Genomic DNA, 23745 nt, shown 5'->3' with positions numbered 1-23745 from the left:
AGTTTTAACATAACATCATTCTTTCTCAAGCTTGCAAAGCCTACTATTTTTATCTCACAAACATGTTTGGGTGGGCATTAGATTTCCTTTGGGATTCTCAATCTCATTATTTTTATCAATAAAAAGCCTCTGCTGGACAAAGGAATAAATCACATATAAATGAAATATGAGAGATTACATGAGAAGCTCAGCTTTTGCTTAGTCTAATCCAATATTTTTGGCCAAACGTCTCAATGTCAAAGGCTTTATAAGTATTCTACAGGATCAGTCTGGCAAAGAGAAATCAATAACCAGGTAATGGATTTGATTAAAATTTTCCCCCTTCTACCCACTCCCACAAACCAAATGTTTCTACCCATACTAATCTCTTCTGGCACGTGGCACTGTTGGTTATTCTCTGTGGGGTTTTGAGATGTAAATATATACATAAAGTATGTTTTCATTTCAAAGAGCTCTGTTGACTATTGGTGAGTATCTATTTCAAGAAAATACTGAATCTCATTCGTATCTCATTTTTATTTTCTTTAGAGAGCTCAGTTCTGCAATGTACTTTTGGAAAACATGGACAGATAACTTTGCTACAGATTTAGATCCTGATTTGTTGTTCAGTAGTTGGCTTTTTTCTGAGGAAAATTTCATCACAGAGGCTGGGGTTCCCAGCAGATGTCCAAACTTCTGGAGATTTTCTTTGTTGCCAAATCCTCACGTGTCTGCTTTACCCCAGTGCTTCTCATCTTCCATCTCTGAGGTGGTTGTAGTGGCAGCCCATGTGCCACCTGGAAGGTTTGCCTTCAGAAATATTCATAATTAGGCCATTAATGTTCCCCAAGGATGTTACCTCTGCTCTACAGAAGTAGTCTTTTCCCATCAATAAAAAGACCAAAGAATGTTCCTATTGCATGGAACCTGAAGAGTCTTTCATTATATTGATTTCAGAAAGCAAACAATGTGCAATTCCATAGTGTGGTTACTGAATAGGCTTCACTTTTCATCCAGAATGACCAGGCTTGAATAAAAAACTACCTTTGGCTTGTATTTCATATATAAAGAATGGAAATACTGACCACTCCAAGGTAGTGACTCACTAATAATATCTCCATTACAATAATTCAGGGAGTGGCAGGAGAGAGAAGTGCTGAGGACAGCAGGAGAAGGAGGAAACGTCTGGCAGAAGCAGCAGTCCTCCCACGGAGCAATTCAGATGTATTTTTGAAATAACTACAGGAAGAAAACCCACTGTCGTAAATGCTGCCCTTTGCTGAAAGCACTCTGTAGTTGCTTTCACAGGAGGCTTTACACACAATGAATTCAGCACCAGTGATTGAATCCTCTTGATAAACTAATGCCATTTCTACTGATGAATTTGCAGCCCCTCCACCACAGATGCAGAACATCTCTGAAAAGGCTCTTTAACAAAGACCTCCATTTTCATACTCACAATGTGTGACCTTGGATGCATTAGAAATCCTAATGGCTAGTTAGCTAGTCTTTGTGTAATATTGATAGAAAGTTAGCTAGTCTTTGTGTAATATTGTTTAATTTCTTATTTAATTACCTTATCTTTATCATCTGTCATTTAGATGTTATGCTTGCCCATAAGGTAATAGTTTTCAAATGTTCTGAATGCTTAGGTTACACAGAAATTATGTTATTTTTCTGAAGTGATGACCTTGTGTGCTACATTCTGCCATTATCTGGATTTTAGACTTGAAAACAGACATATCTAATTTGGGGGGCTTTAAATCAATCTGATACTAGGTTGAAAAGACAGTGTGATTATCAATTTCACAAGACAGGTGTCAAGTTTAATCTTTCTGACAAAAGAATTATTAAGAATCACCATTTGGATGTAATTGTTTTGACTTAGACTTTGCAAAGAAACTTTCTGATCAGCTGTGAGGTAATTAGTTTGGTGTTTACTTGAAAGAAAGAAAGTAATTTCTATATGATAACCACATTGATAGAGAAAGGGTGGAGGAATAGGCAGTTGAAATCTCTTTATAGAGTATCAATAAAATGGGACATTTCTAAACCTATTAGTTCAGCTTCATTGAAGCCATGAGTGTGTTCTCTGAAAGTTTTGCAGAAATTTGCCTGCTCTTCAAAGAGCTCTTGGTTTCTTTTTCTGTACATCTGTCTGATTTTCAATTCCTACAGCTCTTGCTGCCTGTGAGTCACCAGAAGCAGTTCAGTTTTGCTGATCATTTATTTAGGCTGTGAGACAAAACTGTTGTTCACTTCGGTGGGTTCAGATTTTGAGTAGCTTAGGTTTTCTTCTGGCTTCATCAGCACTTTGTGCTGGGGAGCTGGAGTTGCAGAGGGAGCTGCCATCTCTCTGGGGCTGGGGAGTCTCAGTTCACTGCTCTGATCCTGAACGTGTTGCTCTGACTCTGTTCTGAGTTGTTGTACACGTCAAAACATCTCTCTTAATAGAATCTCTTGTGTTATGTTTCTCTGAGTGCAATTATAATCTTGATGCCTTTAACATCCTCGGTTCATTATTGCTTTCTTCAGTGCAATAAAGGCAATTGTATTTTCCCTCAGGTCTGCTGCAAGGGTTCTAGTGGAGTGGCTAAGGAGATATCTGTGTTTGTTATATTGTTAAAATGAGCCTTTCCTAAAGTGCAGCTGTTAAAATAACAAACATTAGTGTTAGAGTTGACTAGAGAATGGCAATTCAGTTGAGGCAATATCTAAGATATTTGAATTGGAAGTAGCCCCCAAATATTTGGAGTGTTTACAAGATTTTGTCTGGAGCACAAATTCCATGTATGAATTGCACAGTCATTTATTGTGTTTCTGTGCTTCCCCTCAAGCTGTGTGGCTGCAGTAATTTGGGGAATTCCAGGTACAAAACGGTTGCAGTAGCACAGGAAGCAGGAGAAGTTGCCCAGCTGGGAATGAGCATCAGGACTTGTTTGACTGCTGAGGGATGTGGATGTGGAACCAAGTTCTTATTTTGTGGTAATTATTGCCTTTGTATCTGAGTAGTTGAGTGTATAAAACAAATGGGGATCAGAGGGAGAAGGCCACAGTGTTTGTGTCTGTGGTTCAGGTTGCCTGTGAGAGTTGTGTTTGAAGAGTTTTCTGGTGTCCCCTCTCTTAAGCAGTCAGTGTTTAGGCTGCATGGTCTCATGGATGAAAGTTCCGTTTTCATACAAAGCCTTTCAGAGAAAGGGAGGAAATTTATATTCACTTTGCTATTCTGCTTCCTCTTGTATCAGCCCAGGATTCTGCTCATGTTCAGCATTTCCATTCCTCCTCCACTCCTGCAGTTAGATTGTTATTGATCACTGTCTCAATTAACTCACTGCCCCTCCTCAAGCTGTGTCCCTGTATCCCCAGGGCATGGCTCAGTGAGATCATCGCCTGCCCCAAGTACAAACACTGGGCTCATGCACTGCCCTGTGTGTTTTCTTGGCCTTCACTGTCAGGATCATTACACAGAGTGAGTGAAATATCCTTCCAGGGGCCTGGGAATGTCCAAATCCCAGTACAGAACTTTCCACCGGCTGTTAAACCTCTGTGCACTCACTGAACTCTCTCTGCATATGAATATGCAGCTTAAAAATGATGCTTTATACAAACATGCAAATGGGATTAATGACTGTGGTTCATTACTGGCCATTGATTGTGATTAGACATCACTGGACCACCACTGGGGGATGATAATGGATTTAAAACGACTGAGCCACAACTTTGCATTTCAGAGGAACCGAGACACAGGATTATCGCTGTTAATATAGGTCATAAATCTGTTCTGTACATGGAATTCATGTATCTGAACTCCTTCCAAACTACATTTTTCCCTACTTCAACAGCCCTTCATTACAATTTGAGGATTTGGAGTCATTCCAATGGAGGAAAAATGACCAAGCTGGATGGGATGGGTGTTGAGATGAAGTATCACACTGTAATGGCACACTGTTTAATGTGTGTCATGGATATTGATTGGTACTATGCATGATTTTATGTGGCCTAAATACATTATTTTAGAAATTTAACAGTGTACAGAAAGCTTTTAACTTGTTTGAGAGAAAGTGTTGGAATGGTGCAGAATAGATCTCATTTCTGGAAAACGTGGTAGTTTTGCAATGTTTACTCATTAGATTTGATTTCAGGTAAAATAGTTGTTTCTCATGAACTTAATGGAGGAAAATTTACTTGGCAGTAGGCTTCAGGAAAGTGGCACAAGTGGACCCAGGGACACTGTTTGCCTTCAGCATAAGAGGGCCTCATAGTTGTTGGAGATATCACTGGCCAGGCTCCCATGAGCTCCCTGCTTCCAGCTGGAGGCCAGGATTCTCCTACCTCTTGTTAAATAGGTGTCTGGTTTTGCTGTGGGGTGCTAGATGTGCATTGGCAGGAAGCTTTTAGAAAAGGCATCTTTTTAATGCAAAATAGTTGTAAAAAGGGAATTCATTGCTGTCTAATTTTTGCCTAGAGCCCTGCATTGTGTAGTGCCTGCTGTCTTGCTGACACATATTTTGCTACATTTAATCTCCAAGTATTGTAACTAGTTTATCTTTTGTCTTTTTATTTTTATTCCTTACCTGTGTGTGTGTGTGTGCTTCCCAAGCCTCCTAAAAGCCAATTTTACACATACTAAAAGCTGCCTTCTACCAGGCACCTAATTTATTTTAGATTCTCATTTAACCACCTCTAATTACACGATATTGCATGGCAGCTAAGCCATTTTTATACATCAAAGCCTTCAGTAAATGGTAAATATTTTTGGGGGAGTACCAAACTCAGCTACTGGATTTGAATGGGGCAGGACTGAGTGGGGTTTATGTTGTTTGTAACCTGCATTAGAGCAATCTGGAAAACACCAAATTATTATAACAAAAAGTCATGCTAACAAAATGATTAAAAATCATTATATTGATCCTGAATGTAGAATTATAGGCTGTGTTTAAAATGGGCCAGCACTTGGGAAAAAAGGGCTACTTGGGCACAGGAAGATGTGCAGGTAGGAGCAGTGGGAAAGGCCTCAGGTGAAACAGGACTGCTCACACAGCAGCTTCTGGTACCAGTACTCAGTTCAGAAAGGAAGGGTGGTTTAAAGTATGGAGAACTTGCCAAGTAGGAACTTGTTAATAAATGGCTTGAATTTGTTACCTTGGAGCTCACACATACCATACCAGGACTCTTTCTGGTAGTTAGGAGCACGTTGTATTTAAATGTTTGCAGATGTGAACTTGTCACTCTTGAAGTGGAAATAGCCTCGAGGAAGTTTTCATGGAGAAGATGAACTTCATTCAAACAAAACTTTGCTACTTGTGTGATGCCTAGTCCTGGTGTCAGTCTGTGCAGAAGCAGTTTGGTGCCAAAACCTTGTTTTCCTGTTTGCCCTTGCTGTCACAGCCAGGCAGCACGAGGGGGAATGCTCCTCCTGGCATAGGTCAGTGTATGAGCAGGAAATAGCTCAGAAAGATCTCCCAATTAGGTAATGTGGAGTGAAAAATTGCCTCAAGTTTTGTGCTTGCCGTGGTACACATTGACAGGATTCTGAGGATTCCCAGCCAATAGCCTTGTGGCAAAGGATTTTGGAGGATGGTTGTGTTTTTCTTCCCCGACAAAAAGCCATGTGCCCATGTGCCATCCACCATCTGCTGGGTACTGCCCTGCTTCCTGCCTTTGGAAGGCTTTCCTTGGCTTGTAGAATGTCAGTTTATAATTGATTTTGGTTTTTTGAAATTTAATTTTTTTTTCTCCTCCCCTTCGATGATAAATGAGAAAAGGTATTTTTGTATTTCTGCTGCTGAGTATTCTAGCATTCACCTTCTGTAAAAATGGCATTTCATATCTATTAATAAAGTGAGTAAAATTTGGCTTAAGATTATTCTGAAGGATGAAACATATTACAATTACTACATAAAATGTTTCTTAGGCACATAGACCACCAGGATAATTAAAGCAACACCCAAAATGAACCACGGATCTAAAAAAACCCGTTCTTAATAAGAAGTGTCACTGTAAATAATTAATGAGTCTCAGAACTCCAGCAACAAAAAAGTGAACTATAACTGAAGTCTGTTTTAAGGTCACAAAATCTTAGAAACAAAATCTTTGCTGCTGAGTGTTTTGTTCAAACACAGACTAAGAACATAAGGATGGCTCTCCATGCCAGAATTTTCTGGACCATCATCCTGTTCCCAGCAGTGAGTACCAGGGCATGCCTCAGAATGGCTAAGAATAGGAAAGTCATTGGTGAGGTTTGGTCTCAGTACTCCCCTGGATTCTTCTTCTTATTTCAAAGTATCTTGAGCCAGATGTTGTTTCCATGTAATCCCTGGTGAATTCCTCTTCCAAATCTTTGTTCCATCTTCCTTTGGATCCACATCACCCTTTATAGAGGAATTGTGCAAGCATCCTGCATGGTGAGGCAGAAAATCATTCCTTGTCTTTGCAGTCATTTTAAAGGGAATTTCTTAAGTTGTAAATTGATTCAAAAATATTTTTAAAATTCAGCCCAATTTTCACCTTCTCTGGTGAGAGAAAAATGTGGGGCAGTGACAAAGTAGAAGAATGAAGAAGAGTTGCAGTGGCTGCAGAGCTGAACTGATGTTTGGCATTTCCATCCCTTATATTTTTCAGCACCAACTGGAAAATGGAGTGTTTAAATACAGCTCTCATAACCAAAGGTGGGACTCCATTAGTAGATGTTTACTTTCCTAAATGTAGTTGCCTAGATCCCTGGTTTTAATCCTGTTTCCAAGTAAACTAGGTTTACAAGGATATATTTCCCCCAACCCCCTTGCACATCTTCCTTATGGTCTCTTCCACTCTCTCTGGTAACTTTTAATTTGCAGGGTAATTCTGGCAAAAATTGTAAGACAGAACTCTAAAGGATCAATCAATTCTTGATATCTTTATTTAATCAACAGCTAACATGATGAAGGAAGTAGGCAAAAGATGCTTCCATAGGCATTCAGTGTTGATTAGTTCTGTTCTTCATGGAATAACTTTTTTTTCTAAGTGTTTTCTTTCTTTATCTTTCCACTTTGACCTAGCAGAAAATGTCACCAAAATTCAAGTAAACTTTAGCAGGATTTGCAGTTCTTCCCTTGTACTTTACTGTGCATACTGTCAGCCTGTGGTGATATTGCAAATAACATAGAGGCTTTTAGAATTTTGCTTTAGAATAATTGCATGAACAGAAGTAAATAAGAGACATCATTTTTCCAATTAACTGACTGGAATGTTGATTTTGAAGTGTTTTTCAGCTGTCATGGTGAAAGACCTTTATCCCCCCTGTAGTGTTTTGGACTGTATGTTTAAGATTTGCTGTTGTGTTGCTGATACTTGGGAAGGCTGACCTAGAACAGAGGCTAGATGGAGTTAAAGAATAAAGCAGGGATTTATTAAAAGGATTTCCTCAATGGATCCACCTTGGGCAGCACAAGAGCCCAGCCAGGGCTACACCCAAGATGAACCCAAAAATAGTCACAAAATGGACAATCGGTCACAAGGTCTCACATTTTCATAATTTTTGCTCCATTTGCATATTGGAGTTAATTGCCCAGTTACAGCTTTAGCCCATGCAGTCCCATCCTTCTTGTTTTTCTCTCTTCAGTCCCCATTGTTTGTGCTCTTGGGCCTGAGATTTGGATCATTTGTCCTTGGTCCTCAGCTAGAGAAGGAATTGTTTTGTCTCCCTACTCTGTGAAAAGAGCTTACCATACCCAAATATGAAGCCCAGACCCACACACTAAAGCAGCAGAATCTGAAAACTATAAAAGTTAAAACCTGAGGCATCACTTGTATTTTTTAAATTCCAGTCAGATGCTGCCTCTTGCTGCAGCTTTTTTAGGACAAAAAACTTGAACCCAGGTTGTGTTTGGCTTAGTTTTGTTTTGAGAGCTGTTGTTGGCCACAGGGTCTTCAGAGAGAACGTGAGCAATCCCTGGAACAGCCTGAGATCCACACCTAAGTCCCTTGTCCAGAAATATTTGAAGCAGGAGCAATATTTGAACTTTGGCTTTTGGTCTTAGGAGCAACACATTTCCAGGGCAGCGTTGTTGTTGTAGCTGATGCCTTCACCTGACTGGCACTCCACAGAGGAACTCAGCCTCCTGAAATGCTGTAAAGTGACTCTGTGCCAAAGGCTCATGTTGTTGCTGGATATGAGTCTTAATTATTAATGTGTCTACAACTTGGGAAGTGTTAATGGAGAGGTGTCTTTGTAATGAAAACAGTGAAGCTGGAAGGAGCAGGAATGTGTAATGAAAGGAAATGTGTGTGTGTTTAGAATATATGGGGGAGGAGAGATTTAAGGCTTGAAAAGTTAATGTTCCATCCCTTTTGTGGAAGGTGGAATTAATGTTTCCAAAGCTTTTTCCACTCTAATTGTTTCTGTAAGAGCAGGTTTACAGTATCAGTTAGGAATACCAGAAATCAGCTGAAAGGTAGAACTTTATGTGCATTTCATGTTTTTAAAAATGATCTATCCATGGAGGCAAGACAGGGGTTATGGGTGCCACGGGCTGTCCATTGCCTAGAGTTTTGGAAAGATTCCTCTATACAAATACTTTATTCAGTACAGGCATGTTTCATCCATAAAGTCCTTTGATCTGCTGGAAAGTACAATCAGATAACCCCCAAAACCAAGCCACACAAGACCATACAAACTCAACTGTTTGGGATCCACAGAGCACCATGCACAAAGGTGCTGCTTCTTTACAAAAACACCACATTTCTGACAGTTGGCAATGTTATTTGCATATGTGTGAATGCATTTGAACTGACAGAACAAGATAGGATTTACCTTTTTCTTGTCTCCTAATATCTTGCCTAGTTCTTTGATGTATTTGTTAAAAAACAAAGTGTTTTATTCTCCTCTGAGTTAGATATATGCACGGTGCACAGGATTTTTTTGGAGCTTTCCCTGTTAGTGATCAGTCTGAAATTCAAATGGAGTTCATGTATTGCTGCTGAGAATTAAGGCTGAGGTCGTATTTTTATATGTTTTAATATCAAAGTCAACTTTTTTTTTTTTTAATCGGTCATATGATAAAGGACTGTGTGAGTACCATACCTGGGTAACCTGACAACCTAAATCATAAAAACAGCTGCTTTCCCTGGCATTTATTTCTTCCCCCTCACATGCTCTTATAAGGAAAAATAGCACCATACAAAAACGTTGCAGCTGTGGGTAACAAAACATTGCCTCCGATTTTGGAGCGCTTCTTTTCATCTCCCAGGAGTGAAAAATGCTGCAAATCAGAGAAAGTGTGTCATTATTGATCAGCTATTAAGTAGATAGGGCTTTTTCCTAATAGCAGCAGCTTGATTTAGATGTCTGACTTGGCTTGACACAGCACTTTCCTGTTCATTATGTGCGTGTCTGGTGTGAATCCTGGTGTGTGCTGAGGGTTTCCTGTGTGAAGCAGCCCTGACAGCCATCATTCCCTCTGTGCTTCCCAGAAATGCTGGTGTTTAGTTCCTGCATGGATAATCACAGATCCCCATCCTTGAATGACCTGATGCTTTTTTATGCACAGGGAATATTAGGGAACTTGTGTTGCAGGGGGCTGGGGCAATGGGTTCCTCTGTTCCTGAGTATTTTTGCCCTTACTTCCACTGTCAGTCTGTCCCTCAAAACTGCTTCCTGCTGCACTTTTGTTTCCCATCTCCACTATTATTTCTATTTTTTCTCCTTTGATCTGTAAGGAGTGCTAAACCTCACTTGTAACTCCTTCCCCTGCTGCAGATTGCCAAATTGAATCCATTTGAACTACCTTCCTGCTCACATCTGTTTTCTGAAAGATTTTCATCACTGCCTGGATGGTGTATTTTTGAAATTCAGCCCAAGGAACCAGTTCTTTGTGTAGCATTTGGGGGATTATATATTAAAAAATGCATAAGCCATATATCTCCTTTTGTGATTCACAACAGTGGCAGTGCATGTTTCCCTCTGAATCAATTGCAGATTTCATCAGTCCCACTTTATACCTGACTCTGAATTTGTTTCTAGCTCTTATTTTATAAATGTATAAGGGCTATGATCATTTGTCACTTGTCTAATTTTATCTATCTCCAGAACCAAGATCTGGCTTATTAAAACTGAAAGTGTTTCGTTAACAAAAGCACATTTATTCCTGACAGCTTGACAAAATTAGGGTCTCCTCTGCACCCCTACTCAGACTTCAAGCCTTTATGCTCTGGTATATGTGACAAAAGCTTCAGCACTATTCCTGTGCAACTTTATAAAAAAAAACGTTGAGAGATTAATCTCTCAGAGCTTTGTCTGAGGCATGGGGGTGTAACTGCCTTAATGAATATTATAATGATATTTTCACAAAAAATAGCAACCTAAACCGCAAGTGTTAAAAATAGTCAAAATCTTGGCTAGGTGATCTTTCATAGTGGCAAGTTCCCCCTTAAGATCTATCAGGTAAATGATGCACATATTTCAAGCTGTCGTAGCAGCTACTTGTACCAAGTGATTCAGTGGACATCTATTGGAAAAGGGGGAAAGGGAGAATATGACATAAAAGGGTTGACACCACAGGTCCCAGACCTTTTTTTTTAAATTAACTGCAGCAGTGAATTAAATATTTCTGAGTGTATTCTTACTCAGAGTTTTACAATAGTGCTTAGGATCAACCCTTGAGCTGTTTTCAGTTCCCACAATTTTATATCCAGAGATTTGGAAGAAGGATTTCTACTGTCTGAGATAGGACCCTTTGCCATTATTCAAATAAAAGAGTTTATTGGATCCTAAGGGCAAGGTCATCTTATTGATGTTGCTCAGATAATGGCAGAAATTGGTCTGAAAACCTACAGCTTAACTATTTCTGACCTGTATTTTTGTGTATTATCCCCTGGTTTCTTGTTTTTGTTTTTATTTTTGTTTAGTATGAAAACAATTGAAACAGATTTTTGCTTAGAAAGTGAAAACCTCTGTTATTCCTGTGAGGGCTGCATTAATTTTTTTCAATATTTTAAAAGATTTTGAGATTAAGGCGTTCTAGATGGATTGATCTAATTTTCATATCTTGATAAGAATTGTATTAAAGAGGCAAATTACAGGATCCATGGATACATTTATGGCAGAGAAGCCCTGGGAGCTGTGAGCATGGCTTTGGAAATTAAGCCTCAGAAATCAGCTGGGAATTCTCTGAAGGGCTTATTGAGCACTTGATCAAGGGAGCTTCATGAATTTCCTATACTTGGATTTTCAGCAAATTCTTCATGAGGTCATTTCACAGAAACTCTCATGAAAGCAGAACTGTCCTGAATAAAAAAGAACATTTATTTCACGAGTTTAAAAACTGGTGAAAGGATAGGAATCAAATGCCACTTTCAGAATAGTGAAATTAATTTCTGAGGCCCCCAGGACCGTGCTGGGATCTAAGTTATTAAGATGATCTTGGAAATTGGGGAAGGGGATGAGGTAGATGAGTTTGCTAATTAGCCAGGGCAGTGAAAAGGAGCCTGTGAAGAATTACAGGAGAGATTCCTGTATCAGCAGTTGACTTGGTGGTGAAGCAACAGCTGAAAATCAGTGCAGGTGGGCACAAAGGAATGCACACAGGAAGAAATGGTCCTAAGAAAAGAATAGATAATAGGCAAGAGTGTGTCTAATTAGCAGTACTCAGGAAGGAGGTCTTGCAGTCACTGTGGTCAGTTTGCTGAAAATTTCTGTCCAGTAGTGCCAAAAATGGTAACTAAATAGAAAGAACACAGAATAAAGCAGGAAACCGCGTCCTTGTGTACCTTCCTTGGGTGTCTGCTCCTTCCCTTTCAGCTGAAAGGGTGCTGAGAGGGATGGGAAATGTGCTCCAAGGGCTGGGATCCCATCTGCACAAGGAATGAGTCTGAGTCTGCATCCTGGCAGGGGAACAGGACAGGGCCCCCAGCACGGCTGGTGGCACACTTAGACATGGTGAAGGTGCACTCAGTGTTTGCTTTTAATCACAGTAGTAGAATTAGAAGCATGAAACAAAATGAAGTAAGGTATTTAAAACCCCAGAAGAGCTTTTCACACAAGGCATAATTAAATTTTGCAATTCATTGACATAAGAGATTGCGGGTGCCAAAGGTTTGCATATGTTCAAAAATCAATTACTCATAGGGAAAAAAAATCCATGGATTCTTCTAAAGCACAAAAAATCCTGAGCCACAGGTAGGTCTGGGAGGGTTTAATAAGAGAATCACTCCACATACTTTTTCTAATTATTTTATTAACAATCCCCTACTAGTAATATAAATTGTTACAGATGGACTCTTAGTCTGAAGCCATATGTCCATGCTTTAAGAAAACATAATTATATTGGTTTATATCTGAGATTTGGCAAAAAAAAAAAAATCTGAGATGAACTCTGCATTTTTCATTTATGTAACGTATAAATGACCCCAAGAGATGGTGTTTATACAAAGTTAGAAAAAACAAAATTAGGATGCTTTTAAAAAATAAATATATGTTGAAAATGGTATAAATTTGGAAAATAACAATCTTTTGTTATCTATCTTATTGTATTTTGTTGTTATCTATCTTATTGTATTTTGAAAGCTTATGTTATTTTACTGATGAACTCACAAATAAGCTACAAAAAGTAGGAATTTATTTGAAAGCCATATTTACTTTCCTGTGGGGGATAGCTGTTTCCTTGTCTCCCTTTCTTTTGATAGTGCATTAATATGTGGCCACTTCAACATGTCAGAAAACTGCACAGTAAAAATACGAACCTTTCCAACAATCATTTTTCTTCATGTGTATTTTAAGGTAAAATCAACAAATGCAACTTAACCTGTCTTTCCAAACAGAGCTAAACTATTTTGCTTGAACATTTCCCACCTCCCCGTGGCTCAGACGTGTTTTTTCCCTCGCGCAGTGGCACCCAGCTGGTGACATCGAGCGGCGACACCACGGTGCGGCTGTGGGACCTGTCGAGGCGCGGCTGCATCCTGACCCTGCGGGGCCATTCCCGCGCCGTGCGCGGCTGCTCCTGGCACTCCTGCGGGGACTTCGTGGCCTCCGCCTCCGCCGACGGCACCAGCAAGGTCTGGGATGTTAACAGGTATGGAGGCTCACTAATTGATACCCTCAGTAATAACCAGGGGGGTGTTTGAGCTCCCCATCGATTCCTGGAGTTTGCTCACAGAGCAGAGGGAATCAAAGGCAGTGCTGGAAAAATCAGCCCCTGATGGGATTTACTAGGTAAAGGGAGCTAGGAAGGACTTAAATTAACATAGTGCCAAAAAGAAAGTTTTTGCTTTCACTTGGCATCTGTTGTTCTTCACTGCTGGGTTTTTTTAAGGGAAGAGCTTGGTGGAACTTCGATATGTAATTTGAATAAGTAACCGAGTAAAACTCTCAGTAAGTTTTCTATATACTGTTTCAAGCTCATAAGTACACAACACACTCTACGGTTAGCCAAGTGGAAATTTATTTTAGTCATTATCTATGTTTCAGCAAGGTGACTCTTTATTAATAAATCAACATATACCTTCTTTATTATCCAGGCAAATGCATTTTTATGAAGGTGCTTTTAAAATATCAGTGTATTTGTGCTTACCAATTAATTATTAGTTCCTTAACTCTCTCCAGTTTTCTTCAGTTTTGATTAACTTGCTCCTTAAATAAATGGCATGGATTTATCTCTTTCCAAACTATCTCTCTATAAACTAGGCTCCTGAATTACTGTACTGTACCAGGTCTGATTTTTAACAGCTGAATGCCATCAGTCCACAGAGAAGTTTCCAATCCTATAGGCCTTTCCCCTGGTTCTTTTTTATCCACTCCTAATGGATTTTTCAATTTCCTATTGGTCTTTTACTTCTTTTGCATTTGAATGAGGTAAAATACCCCTTCATGATTGTTGGCCACTGCAGGGGAAGAAGCTTCACTGAAAAAGCAAGAGAACATTTCTGCTTCTGTTCCTTTTTCCTAAATCCCTCCCAGTCTACTGCAGTTGCAGTGAGCCCTTATTGGAGACTTTTCAAACTGTTGCAATTCATCCAGATTCCATTGAGAGTTAATTAAAACTCTGTCAGTATCCTATTTTCAGTCTTGCTTTCAAACTGTGAATTGAGAAGGCATTAAATGATATTAAAAATATTGTTTTCAAAATGGGATAACTAACCCATCCTTTCATGAATTATTCCAAATTATTTTGGGAAAAAAAAAATGAACTAGTCAGGGTTTGGCAAAGTTCAAGCCAGCTGAGAGATGGCTTTGATAAGAGAAATGGTCAGCCAGTCCTGAGAACAGATGATGATTCCACCATTACTATCAGTAGTAAGCATTAATGGTCAATATTTTCCTTAGAAATGGAAACAGCAAAAATCTAATGTGTTGTCTCCTCTTTTCTTAACCTGCTGTATATTTCTAATGACTTGATCATCCTTTATGGCATATTCATGACCTTTAAAAAATAGTACTAACAACAGCTTTAATTTTATGTCGGAATGAGTTTGAATTTGCATAGACAAAGGTTTTGTTTAGACAGTTGAAAATGCTTTCTCTACTGAGGAAGCTTTTGTAGTCAGAGGAATCAAAGCAAACCTTCACCACCAACCCATGGTGCCTCCCACTCACACTCATCACCACCTCCCATTTCTGCCTCCAGTCTATCTGAGCTGTGCTTTGCCTGTGAAAATAACAGAGTAACATCCCAACCATGATGTGAAAGGCTGGCTATCCATGCAGAATCACCGAAACACCAAAAATGATGCAAAATCTCAGCGGCTACAGCAGCAGTAAGTGGTATAAAAATGTGACATAGTCTGATTAAAATAAGGTGTATTCAGAGTATGAATAAACAAAGCCCCCTGGAGTCCTCACTGCTGGGCTTTGGGTGTGTTCCCAGTAAAAGCCATGTGCTGGGTGCTGTTGCATTGCCTCAGTGCAAAACCAGGTGAGTTCTGCTGTGGTTGGCTCAGGGGAGTTTGTAGAGCTGTAGGTGGTGTAGGTACTTAATATGAAATGAAGGCTGTGCAGAAATGACATGCTTTGAAAGAGCTTCTCTAAAGGGGTTTGATGACAAGAATGTGGCTGTTTCAAGCTTCAGCCATCCTGGTTCTGCAGAACACTCAGCTGCAGTTGGGCCTTATGCCCATGTTGGCTCATTCAAGTGAAAAATCAGCCTGTGCAGGATGTATAGCAAGACTTGGAAATTAGGGAAGGCTGTGGACAGATTAATGAGCTGATGGTTTCCATTGGATTGTTAAATTGCTGCTGTTAGATTTGGAGCTGCTCTCCAGAAGAGCCTGCAGTGAGTTTGGGCTTGGCAGTGCTGCCTGCTGAGCTACCTGGCTGAGTGTGCAGCACTAATCCCAGCTGTTCCAGGGTGTCCCCTGGAAATGTGCCACGAGCCTGGAGCTCTCTGGTGTCGACACAGCCAGCTGGGCTGGCCACCACAGCAATGTGTGCCCTCCTTCAGCCTCCCTGGCAGCCTGGGGCGGGGTGACAACAGGGACACGGAGCAGGCCCTCCATGGTTTATGATGCTTGGAAAGTTACTTGTCTCCCCATCCCCACAGAACAGGAGCTTATCCAGGTGCCATCATCAGCATTCTCCCTGTCCAGATGAGCCCTCAGCATTTTATATTTTTCAGATCCTGTACTGCTTTAGTGTGTGGGTCCTCACACCACAGCAATGTGTGCCCTCCTTCAGCCTCCCTGGCAGCCTGGGGCGGGGTGACAACAGGGACACGGAGCAGGCCCTCCATGGTTTATGATGCTTGGAAAGTTACTTGTCTCCCCATCCCCACAGAACAGGAGCTTATCCAGGTGCCATCATCAGCATTCTCCCTGTCCAGATGAGCCCTCAGCATTTTATATTTTTCAGATCCTGTACTGCTTTCGTGTGTGGGTCCTCATTCATATGAGGAGATGGTGAGCTCTCTTCACACAGTAGGGAGACAAAAAAATTCCTTCTCTAGCTGGGGCCCAGGACAACTGATCCCAATCTCAGGCCCAAGAGCATGAACAATGGTCAAGTTGAAGAGAGAAAACAAGAAGGATGGGACTTCATAACCCAAAGCTGTAATTGGACAATTAACTCCAATATGCAAATGGACTAAAACTTATAAAAGTGACAGACCCCATGACCTGTTATCCATTTTGTGACCATTTTGGTTAATTTTGGGTGCAGCCCTGGCTGGGCTCTTGTGCTGCCCAAGGTGCATCCATTGAGGAAATCCTTTTAATAAATCCCTACTTGATTCTTTAGCTCTGTCTGGCCTCTGTTCTAGGGCAGCCTTCACAGGGCATCACAGGTGCCACAAGCTCTGAGCAGGGGACAGAGCCCAAGATAACATTCTTGTGGGAGAGTAATAATCAGTGATCACAGTTAATCTCGTGGTTTTATTCTTTCCACTAACAAGGAATTAAAATTTTATAAATGAGAGCTGTCTTTTTTCCTTAATATTACATATTTGGATGGATGCCTGCTTTTAAATTGAATGGGCCTGGAAAGTAGCAGATTGTAGGGGAAGAAAAGCAAGAGGGACATCAGAGTTATCACTGCCACCTCTCTGAAAGAAGTATGTTTTTAAAAAATGCTACAAATAGAAATACATCAATTTCTGTAGTGGGTAACAGTTGTCTTTTTATTTCCAAGTTTCAAAAAAGCCACTTTTATACATTAGGAACATACTTTTCTGTAAGTGTTGCTTTTGGAAAACATACAGCATTCTCTGTAGTTGTAAACTTGGTGTTAAGAAATTGGGGAGGCTATTTGCTATCTTTTAGCACCAAAATCCAAGGTGCAATTTGCACAATCATCAAAACCCTTATTGGAGTCCAAAGAATTCATGACACAATATTTCTTGAATAGGAAAGGGTTGCCAGCAGTTTTAATAAATTACATAATTCTTTGCCAATGATGAGAAAGTTCTACCTACTAAATATTTGCATTTTGTTTTCTTAGAATGTGAATTACTGCTGGGGTTTTTGTTTGTTTGGGGATTTCTATTATTCACAATTTCTTCTTCTGTGGATAATGAAAGTTTCAATCATATATCGAGCCACAAATTACATTCCTACCAGGAGGATAATGTGAGGTAGCTTTGTGGTAAACTGTGTTCTTCTAGACAACTTATGTGCTTTCTCTTTAAAGATACAAGCTGAGTTTAAGAAATAAAACAGAAAGTAAAGAAACAAAAATCCAAGCCCCTTCCTTTTCCCCTGGAAACACAGACACAAGCTGAGACACAGCCATGATCTGAGTTACTGAAGGACTCAAGGGAGTCCAGCCCTGCTGTTGGAACTTCCTGATGCTTTCTGCTGGGATAATTGGTTGCTTTTAAAGGAAATTAAAAAGAAAATGGTGTAACATTGGGACAGGGAGTGCAGGGAAGAAAGGTAACTCATGTGCCTACCATGGCTAGAAAAAATTAAACCAAAACAAAACAGGAACATATCTGCTACCTTCAAAATTATCCCCACTTCTTAATGATTATGGAAATAGAAAGTTGGAGAAGAAAGGGAGAGGTTTATAATTTGTGGCCAGGATTTTATTCAACAGCATAGCTCAGGTTGAAAATATACAGCCAGTTATGTTCTAGCACAGCAGCCCGTTCCAGGGGTGTTTTCTCAGACCGTAAATTCAGCACTGTCAAAGTCATTTTGGCAGGATTAATTTCAATTATCCAGTGGTAAATATCATCAGAGATTTACAGCCTGATCTGTGATATGCAAATCAAGCTGAGCATCATATATCTCATGTAAACACAGGCGGTTGTTTAGTTTTGCAGACATATGCTCTACACCGACTGTTAAATGCAAACATTGTTATTTATGCTTTGAGCTTGAGAAATTGTTTGCAGCAGTCAGAACAGTCAGAATTGGTTTTCTCCAGTTGATCCATTCTGCACTCATTAGACCAGTTCTCCATTTTTCTCTACTTCCTTTCAGTAGTACAAACTATGTGGAATTAGGCCAGCAAGAAATGCAATTGTTGCCTGCAGCAGAGCCCAGGATGAGGAAGCGTTTGAGAATTGGAGCCATTTCTGATTGCTGTTCCATAATCCATCACCCCATAATCCATCACTCATTTGTTTTCCTTTTCCATTAACATGGCAATTTTTGTCTACTCATGGAAATTATCCCATAATCAAATTTCATTTTAAAATTTTAAAATGTGTGTTTACCTGAGTTTTCAGTCATTTCTATCCATTGGTGCAATTGTTCAGGTGCAAATGTTAGAACTGACTAATTGTGATTATTGTTGATTCTCCGGTAAAACCTTGAGGATAGTATCCTGTTACTGAGGTGTATCAATATAGTCTTTTACTTATTTCCAGATATACAAAAAAATTGTTGACACTTTTCGCTTCTCTGCAACAAGACTGGACATTCTCACTTCTTTGCCCAAGTGTCAGATGTATCTGACATTAATTACTAGTTTGTATAAATAATTCCTTCTTTTGCTCCAAAGCCCCTATTAAAATTATCTCCTGTTGTGACTTCTCTCCACTTGGTAACTGCTGTTTATAGTTTAATTTCTTCTCATAAGAAGTCTTTAATTTTGGAAAATTTGGGGTTAGTATTTAAAGATATCAAGCAGGGATGGATTTTGTTTAATTAGAAGCCCCTTGTCAGCTACGTCTTTCCTTGGAATGATACCATGGAAAAATATCATACAACAATGGTACTGCATGTGTTTTATTAATACACACCTTGAGTGTGTGCAGGGCAGGACATGGTTATGTTGATTTTAAACTGCTGTTATACTTTGGGGTGGGTTTTTTTCCCTAGTTTCACTGAAGTAATGATTTAACATAGTTAAAACCCATAAGTGGACTGGTCACACTCTTTGCTTTGTACCATCAGAGCCCAGGGTTTAGCCTGGCTTTTCCTGCCATCCTTGACATTCATACTATTTCTTTTTCTTCCTTTACCCTTAGGCAATGGACAGCTTTGAAATTTGTAGGGTTTTTTTTCACCACACCAAATGCATCCGTATCAGGATCCTGAAAAAGCACCTCAGAAGTAACCCAAAGATTTTCTAGTTTCAAAATGGAGCTGTATTTTCACTTTTTGAATCAGGGTGAGTGTGTGTAGCCAGTCCTTGTCCAGACAGCCCATTTGAGGTGTCTGACTGGCTGCTCAGTGGGACACAAGCCACAGGCTCTTCTGGCCAGATCCCACGTTTAATTGATTCCAGTAAAAGTGGAGCTAATCTATTTTCAGAGAAGACAAATGCCCTCCAGGAAATTAGAAGGCAGGTAGAAGAACTCAGAGGAAATGTGGAAGGACCATTTTTGGGTAGTTTGTAATGTCTCTCCTGACAGCACAGCAGGAAGTGCTTGCCATTTTGATAAAGGAGAATTCCCTTTGGAATCCTCCAAGGAGCACTGGAGAGACAAGCTGCTATTAATCCTTCAAATCAAATCCAGGCCTATGCCCAAGTCTCCAAATTTATAATTATGCAACAATTCCATAACACATTTTTCAGGATCAGGAATGTCTAAAATCTCGTTGACATAATTCCCAGAGAGCCAATTGTAAAAAATCAATTTGAAAATGCGAATTATCAAGGAAAAGATTATATTCAAAGCAGAGCTATTCAGTTAAGGGGAAGATATGGCTAAATCTTCATAACACTGCATAAGATGAAGCTTGAAGTACAAAACTTCACAGGAAGTGTAGCTTGAACTTGATGTTGTAAATTTAAACCACATTGTGGATTTAGTACGAGACAACGTGCATCAGCAATGAGAAATGTTTATTATGGTCACGTATTTGCAGGTCCTGAAGGCCAGAAAAATCTTAGCTGATGCCCATGGAATGTCTAAGCTGGGCAAGCCATACCATTATTTACATCTGGTGAAATAAACAAAGGGGTGAAGGGCTTTACTCGAGGCCATAGGGTGAGTTACAACTGAAGCCATCATTAAAACCCTGCCTTTCCATTCCTTGGGGACGATAAAAATACGTCAAGATTAGTTGTCTTCAAATCTTCCTACTGGGTGAGAAGAAAGAAAATCTGTATTGGATTTTCAGTAATAATATAGATCCATGAGAAGTAGATGTTTATGTGATTATTAATTACTCTGTAAAACAGGGCATGAGTTGTGTAACTTCTGCTGAAATATTTGTAGTGGTGGTTGTTGGCTGCTGGTCTAGATAAATCCATGTTTTCTCTGGCTTTTACTGGAAGCATCTGTGGCAATTTAGCTTGTGCACAGGAGGCATATTTGAAGATCTTAGTAGTTGAAGTGATAATTTTTCTTTTTAGTTCAAGATATCTGGACATTTTTTTCCTAAATTACTGAATACACAGAAATGTAAGTGCTTTGCTTTCTGATTTCTGCTACTGGTCTTGAACTGTACAGCACAGTTTTTGATTAATGAAGGGAGGAAAAAAATCAAGTTACTACTTTATTTTTTAAAAAACTGAAGTTGAAAATAGAGCTGGTTTCTAAAATGTCTGAGTTCTGCAGAGATTTCTAAGTAGGCTTGCCTGAACTCTACTACAGTTAGCTACATAGTATTTCTTTTATGAAAAGATAGTTGAGAAAGTTTCACTTGATTTACATAAAAGGATGTGTAATTTTCTAATCTCAGAAGTTTCCTTGCTTCTGTTGTTTCAGCATTCAATATGGCTTAGAAAAACATACGAGATGCAACTATTAGGGGTTTTTATGTTCTAGTTCTCCTCCTTTAGGCCAGATTTCCTAAATTATGTATAGTTGGCTGTGAGGCTCCTGTTGGACAGCAGGAAGCTTTATCTGAGCTGGTGGGGAAATGTGCTCCTCTGTGCTTGGTGTCCCTCACTTGTCCAAACACCTCCTCAGTTCCCTGGAAGCTACTTCAGGAGGAGGAAGAATGAGGGAGGTAAAACTGAGGCTTCCTTCCACCAAATCCTAACCAGAGCAGCTGGCAGATCCAAAAAGCTGAGTTTGCTGTGATTGTGTGCACTGGAGTAAGCTCAGACACTGTTTTTTTCTCTCTTTGTCCTATTTGCAAGTGTGCAGGTATTATAACCTGCAAAATGTTAGTCAGATCTTGACAGGGTGTTTCCACTGTCCTAGATTCAGAGCTCAGATGCAAAGGATCAGCACTGCAGGCACTGAGCACAACTGAATTCAGATTATAGTTTTCCACTCCACATCCAGGCTCATTATCCTGATGTTTCCTTTCTCCCTCACGTTACAGTCACTCATTACTGGCAGGCTTTTCTTTATCTAAGCTGTTTTCCTAGAAATACTGAGTTACAATATCTCCACCAAACCAGAAATTAATTGTGCCAACAGAGTAATTCACAGAGCGGTGAAAACTGTCAGATATTATTACAGAACTCAGGGAAGACAACAGCTCATTAAAATTATGTATCTCCATCATCACTCCCACATCCTGTCAGTACCAGTTAGTGCAAATAATACACAGTCTGTGCTCCACAATCAAGTGGAGCACTGTCACCCAAAATCCCCACATGCTGCAGCACAGGTAATTGTAGGTTATTTCTCTTCTTGTCTCCCAGTGAACTAAAAAGAGCAGGAATACATCTTACTATTCATAAGCAGCAATACTCTGACAGGCATATCCACATATCCACCTGAATGTGGACTATTTTGAGCTGCTGATGTCTCTGGTTTGAAATCAGATGCATTGGTCATTTGATTTCAAAGTAAAAGCTTGCTGTAGTGGATGCCTTAATACACGTAAATTCCTCTTGTAATTTTTGAGTTCTTCTCCTCTGGCTCCAGGCAGTCTTCAGACATGTCTGTGTGTGATGTTTTTGGGGTTTATTTTTCTTCCTTTTTATTGTTTTCTTTTAAGGGTTCAGATGTTACACAAGATTATTTTCTCTCCCAAGTGGTGGAACTCTAGTTGTGCTTCCTGTTAGAGCAAACTCTATTCATCTTTGATTAGCCTCAGCTGGAAAATGAACACAAGTCACATCTTAGTCATTTAACAATTAATTCTTGCATACAAAAAAAGTGCCCTGGGTCTTTAATTGGTGTTGGAAGACACTGAATTGTGTTTGTACTTCCTTAAAATGCGAATAAGTACTCTTTCCAGCCTAATAGTGATTTCTTTTCTCTGTGGCAGTTTTCAAAAACTTGGGGCTCATTTCTGTCCTCACTCTTTACACTTCCCTAGGTTGTTGGACCTCATACAAGTAACACAGCTGCTCTGGTGCCCTGTGTGGGTTATTCTTTGAGACAGATCCCCAAATCCTCAAGCAGACTGAGAGCCCTAAGGTCTGTTCCCACATGATCCAAGTGGTTAAGCCTGTGAATACAGCAGACACAACCCCTCTGACACTTCCAGGAAAATAAGGGGGGATTTGCCTCAGTGGAGGTGAAGATCAGGATGAAGCAAATAAATATGGTGGCAATTTCCCTTCTGCACTTCAATATTTGTAGGTTTTCTGACGTGAATTGAGACACATCATCACAGAAAAATCTTGTTCTAGGCTGACCAATATCTTTCCCAGCTAGGAATCAATTCACCATCTGCAAGACGATTTTTATGCATCTATTTACTGAACTCAGAGCCTGCAAAGGCGTGTGTCTGTGGGAAACCTATTAAATATGTATTGGAATTATCCACTTGATGCAAACCCAATGCATTTCTTTATATTTTAGTGTCTCTTTCAAGCGTATTTCTGTCACCAACACAAACATTCTAGATAATGGAATCTTAATATGGAGACTGCAGTAAAATGTCAACAAAATTTGTGAATTATTTAACACAGAGCAGACGGTCACAGAGTGTTTCTGTGGCATAAAGGGCACAGGAGTTTGCTGCACATGGGGAACACAGCTGTAGTCACACTCATATCCCTGCTCTGAAATTCAAAGGAAACAGTAAAAATACTGTGTGTGATCTTCTGCAGTTACGTTCTGCTCCTTTAAAAGCCCTTTTTAGATTTTTTTTTTTCTTTCAGTATCAAGGTTTGTTTAATAGTAATACAGATCTTTGGAAGGTTAAGATTGAAATGAGGGTTTGGGGACACTGAGGTACTAGGTGTGAAGTTAGCAGCTGGCACTGTGGGTTGATGAAAACCTAATTCTAAGTGTGTCAGCCTTCTAAGTGATCCATATCAGGTTATCACTCATGGCTTGACAGTATTTTGATTACATATTCAGTTGTGAACTGAGCTTTGCTATGTGTAGCTGAAGTTTTCAGTAGTGGCTTGCAAAGGCCTCTCTTTCCCTGGAGAGCAGTGGATTCTCTTCTCACCCAGTGGCACTTATTTTGGGTGCACACTGGGATTAGACAGGTGTAATTATATTGATAGAAAATCATGCTGTTAGCAGGGAAAGTTGGAACAAAAAGGGAAGTAAACCAAACTGTTCACATCTAGGTGAGGAGGAGATGAAATCACTCTTATATTTTGTGCTTGTGTTTCAAGTTAATCTTTCCTTCCTCCTCTTGTTGGCAAAGGGAAGTCCAGCCCTTTTCTCCCTTTTTGGGGAGTGGTGGGAGGTATCCCTGGGAATTCAGCTTTCCCATTCTGTGTTCAGTCACTGATATGAACATTCCTGTACCTGAAGCTTCAGTGGGTGGACCAGGCTCTTTATTCTTCACTCCAGCAGATGCCTATTAGAGAATCTCCAATGACCTCCAATGTTGTGGCTCCATGTCTTAGAGCACAGCAAATCCATTATTCATAATACCTTCCCAAGTTCACAAAGCCATTGAATAGTGCTGCATAACTCCTTAAAGCTGCCACCCACTCAAATCCATTTGATTTGGACAAATAAAGAAACTCTGCACTGAAGAAAACCAATTTGAAAGCACACTGAAATTCATTTTCCTCACTTAAATATTGAAGTG

The 23745-nt window shown here is 39.8% G+C and overlaps 1 protein-coding gene across 3 annotated transcripts in view; it reads left to right on the top strand.

The window, feature by feature from the left end:
* SPAG16 (sperm associated antigen 16) overlaps window positions 1-23745 on the top strand; it is a 360194-nt gene that overhangs the window by 174524 nt on the left and 161925 nt on the right. For all 3 annotated transcript variants that reach the window (XM_039728694.1, XM_039728693.1, XM_039728695.1), the window contains one exon: window positions 12843-13028. In XM_039728694.1, the coding sequence (XP_039584628.1) occupies window positions 12843-13028 (186 nt within the window). The remainder of the gene's footprint in view (window positions 1-12842; window positions 13029-23745) is intronic.

This window comes from Passer montanus, unplaced genomic scaffold (genome assembly GCF_014805655.1).
Source record: "Passer montanus isolate IOZ18808 unplaced genomic scaffold, ASM1480565v1 scaffold66, whole genome shotgun sequence".
Taxonomy (NCBI): Eukaryota; Metazoa; Chordata; class Aves; order Passeriformes; family Passeridae; genus Passer; species Passer montanus.
Note: the sequence above shows the minus strand (reverse complement) of the source record. Positions and strands in the feature narration are given on the sequence as shown.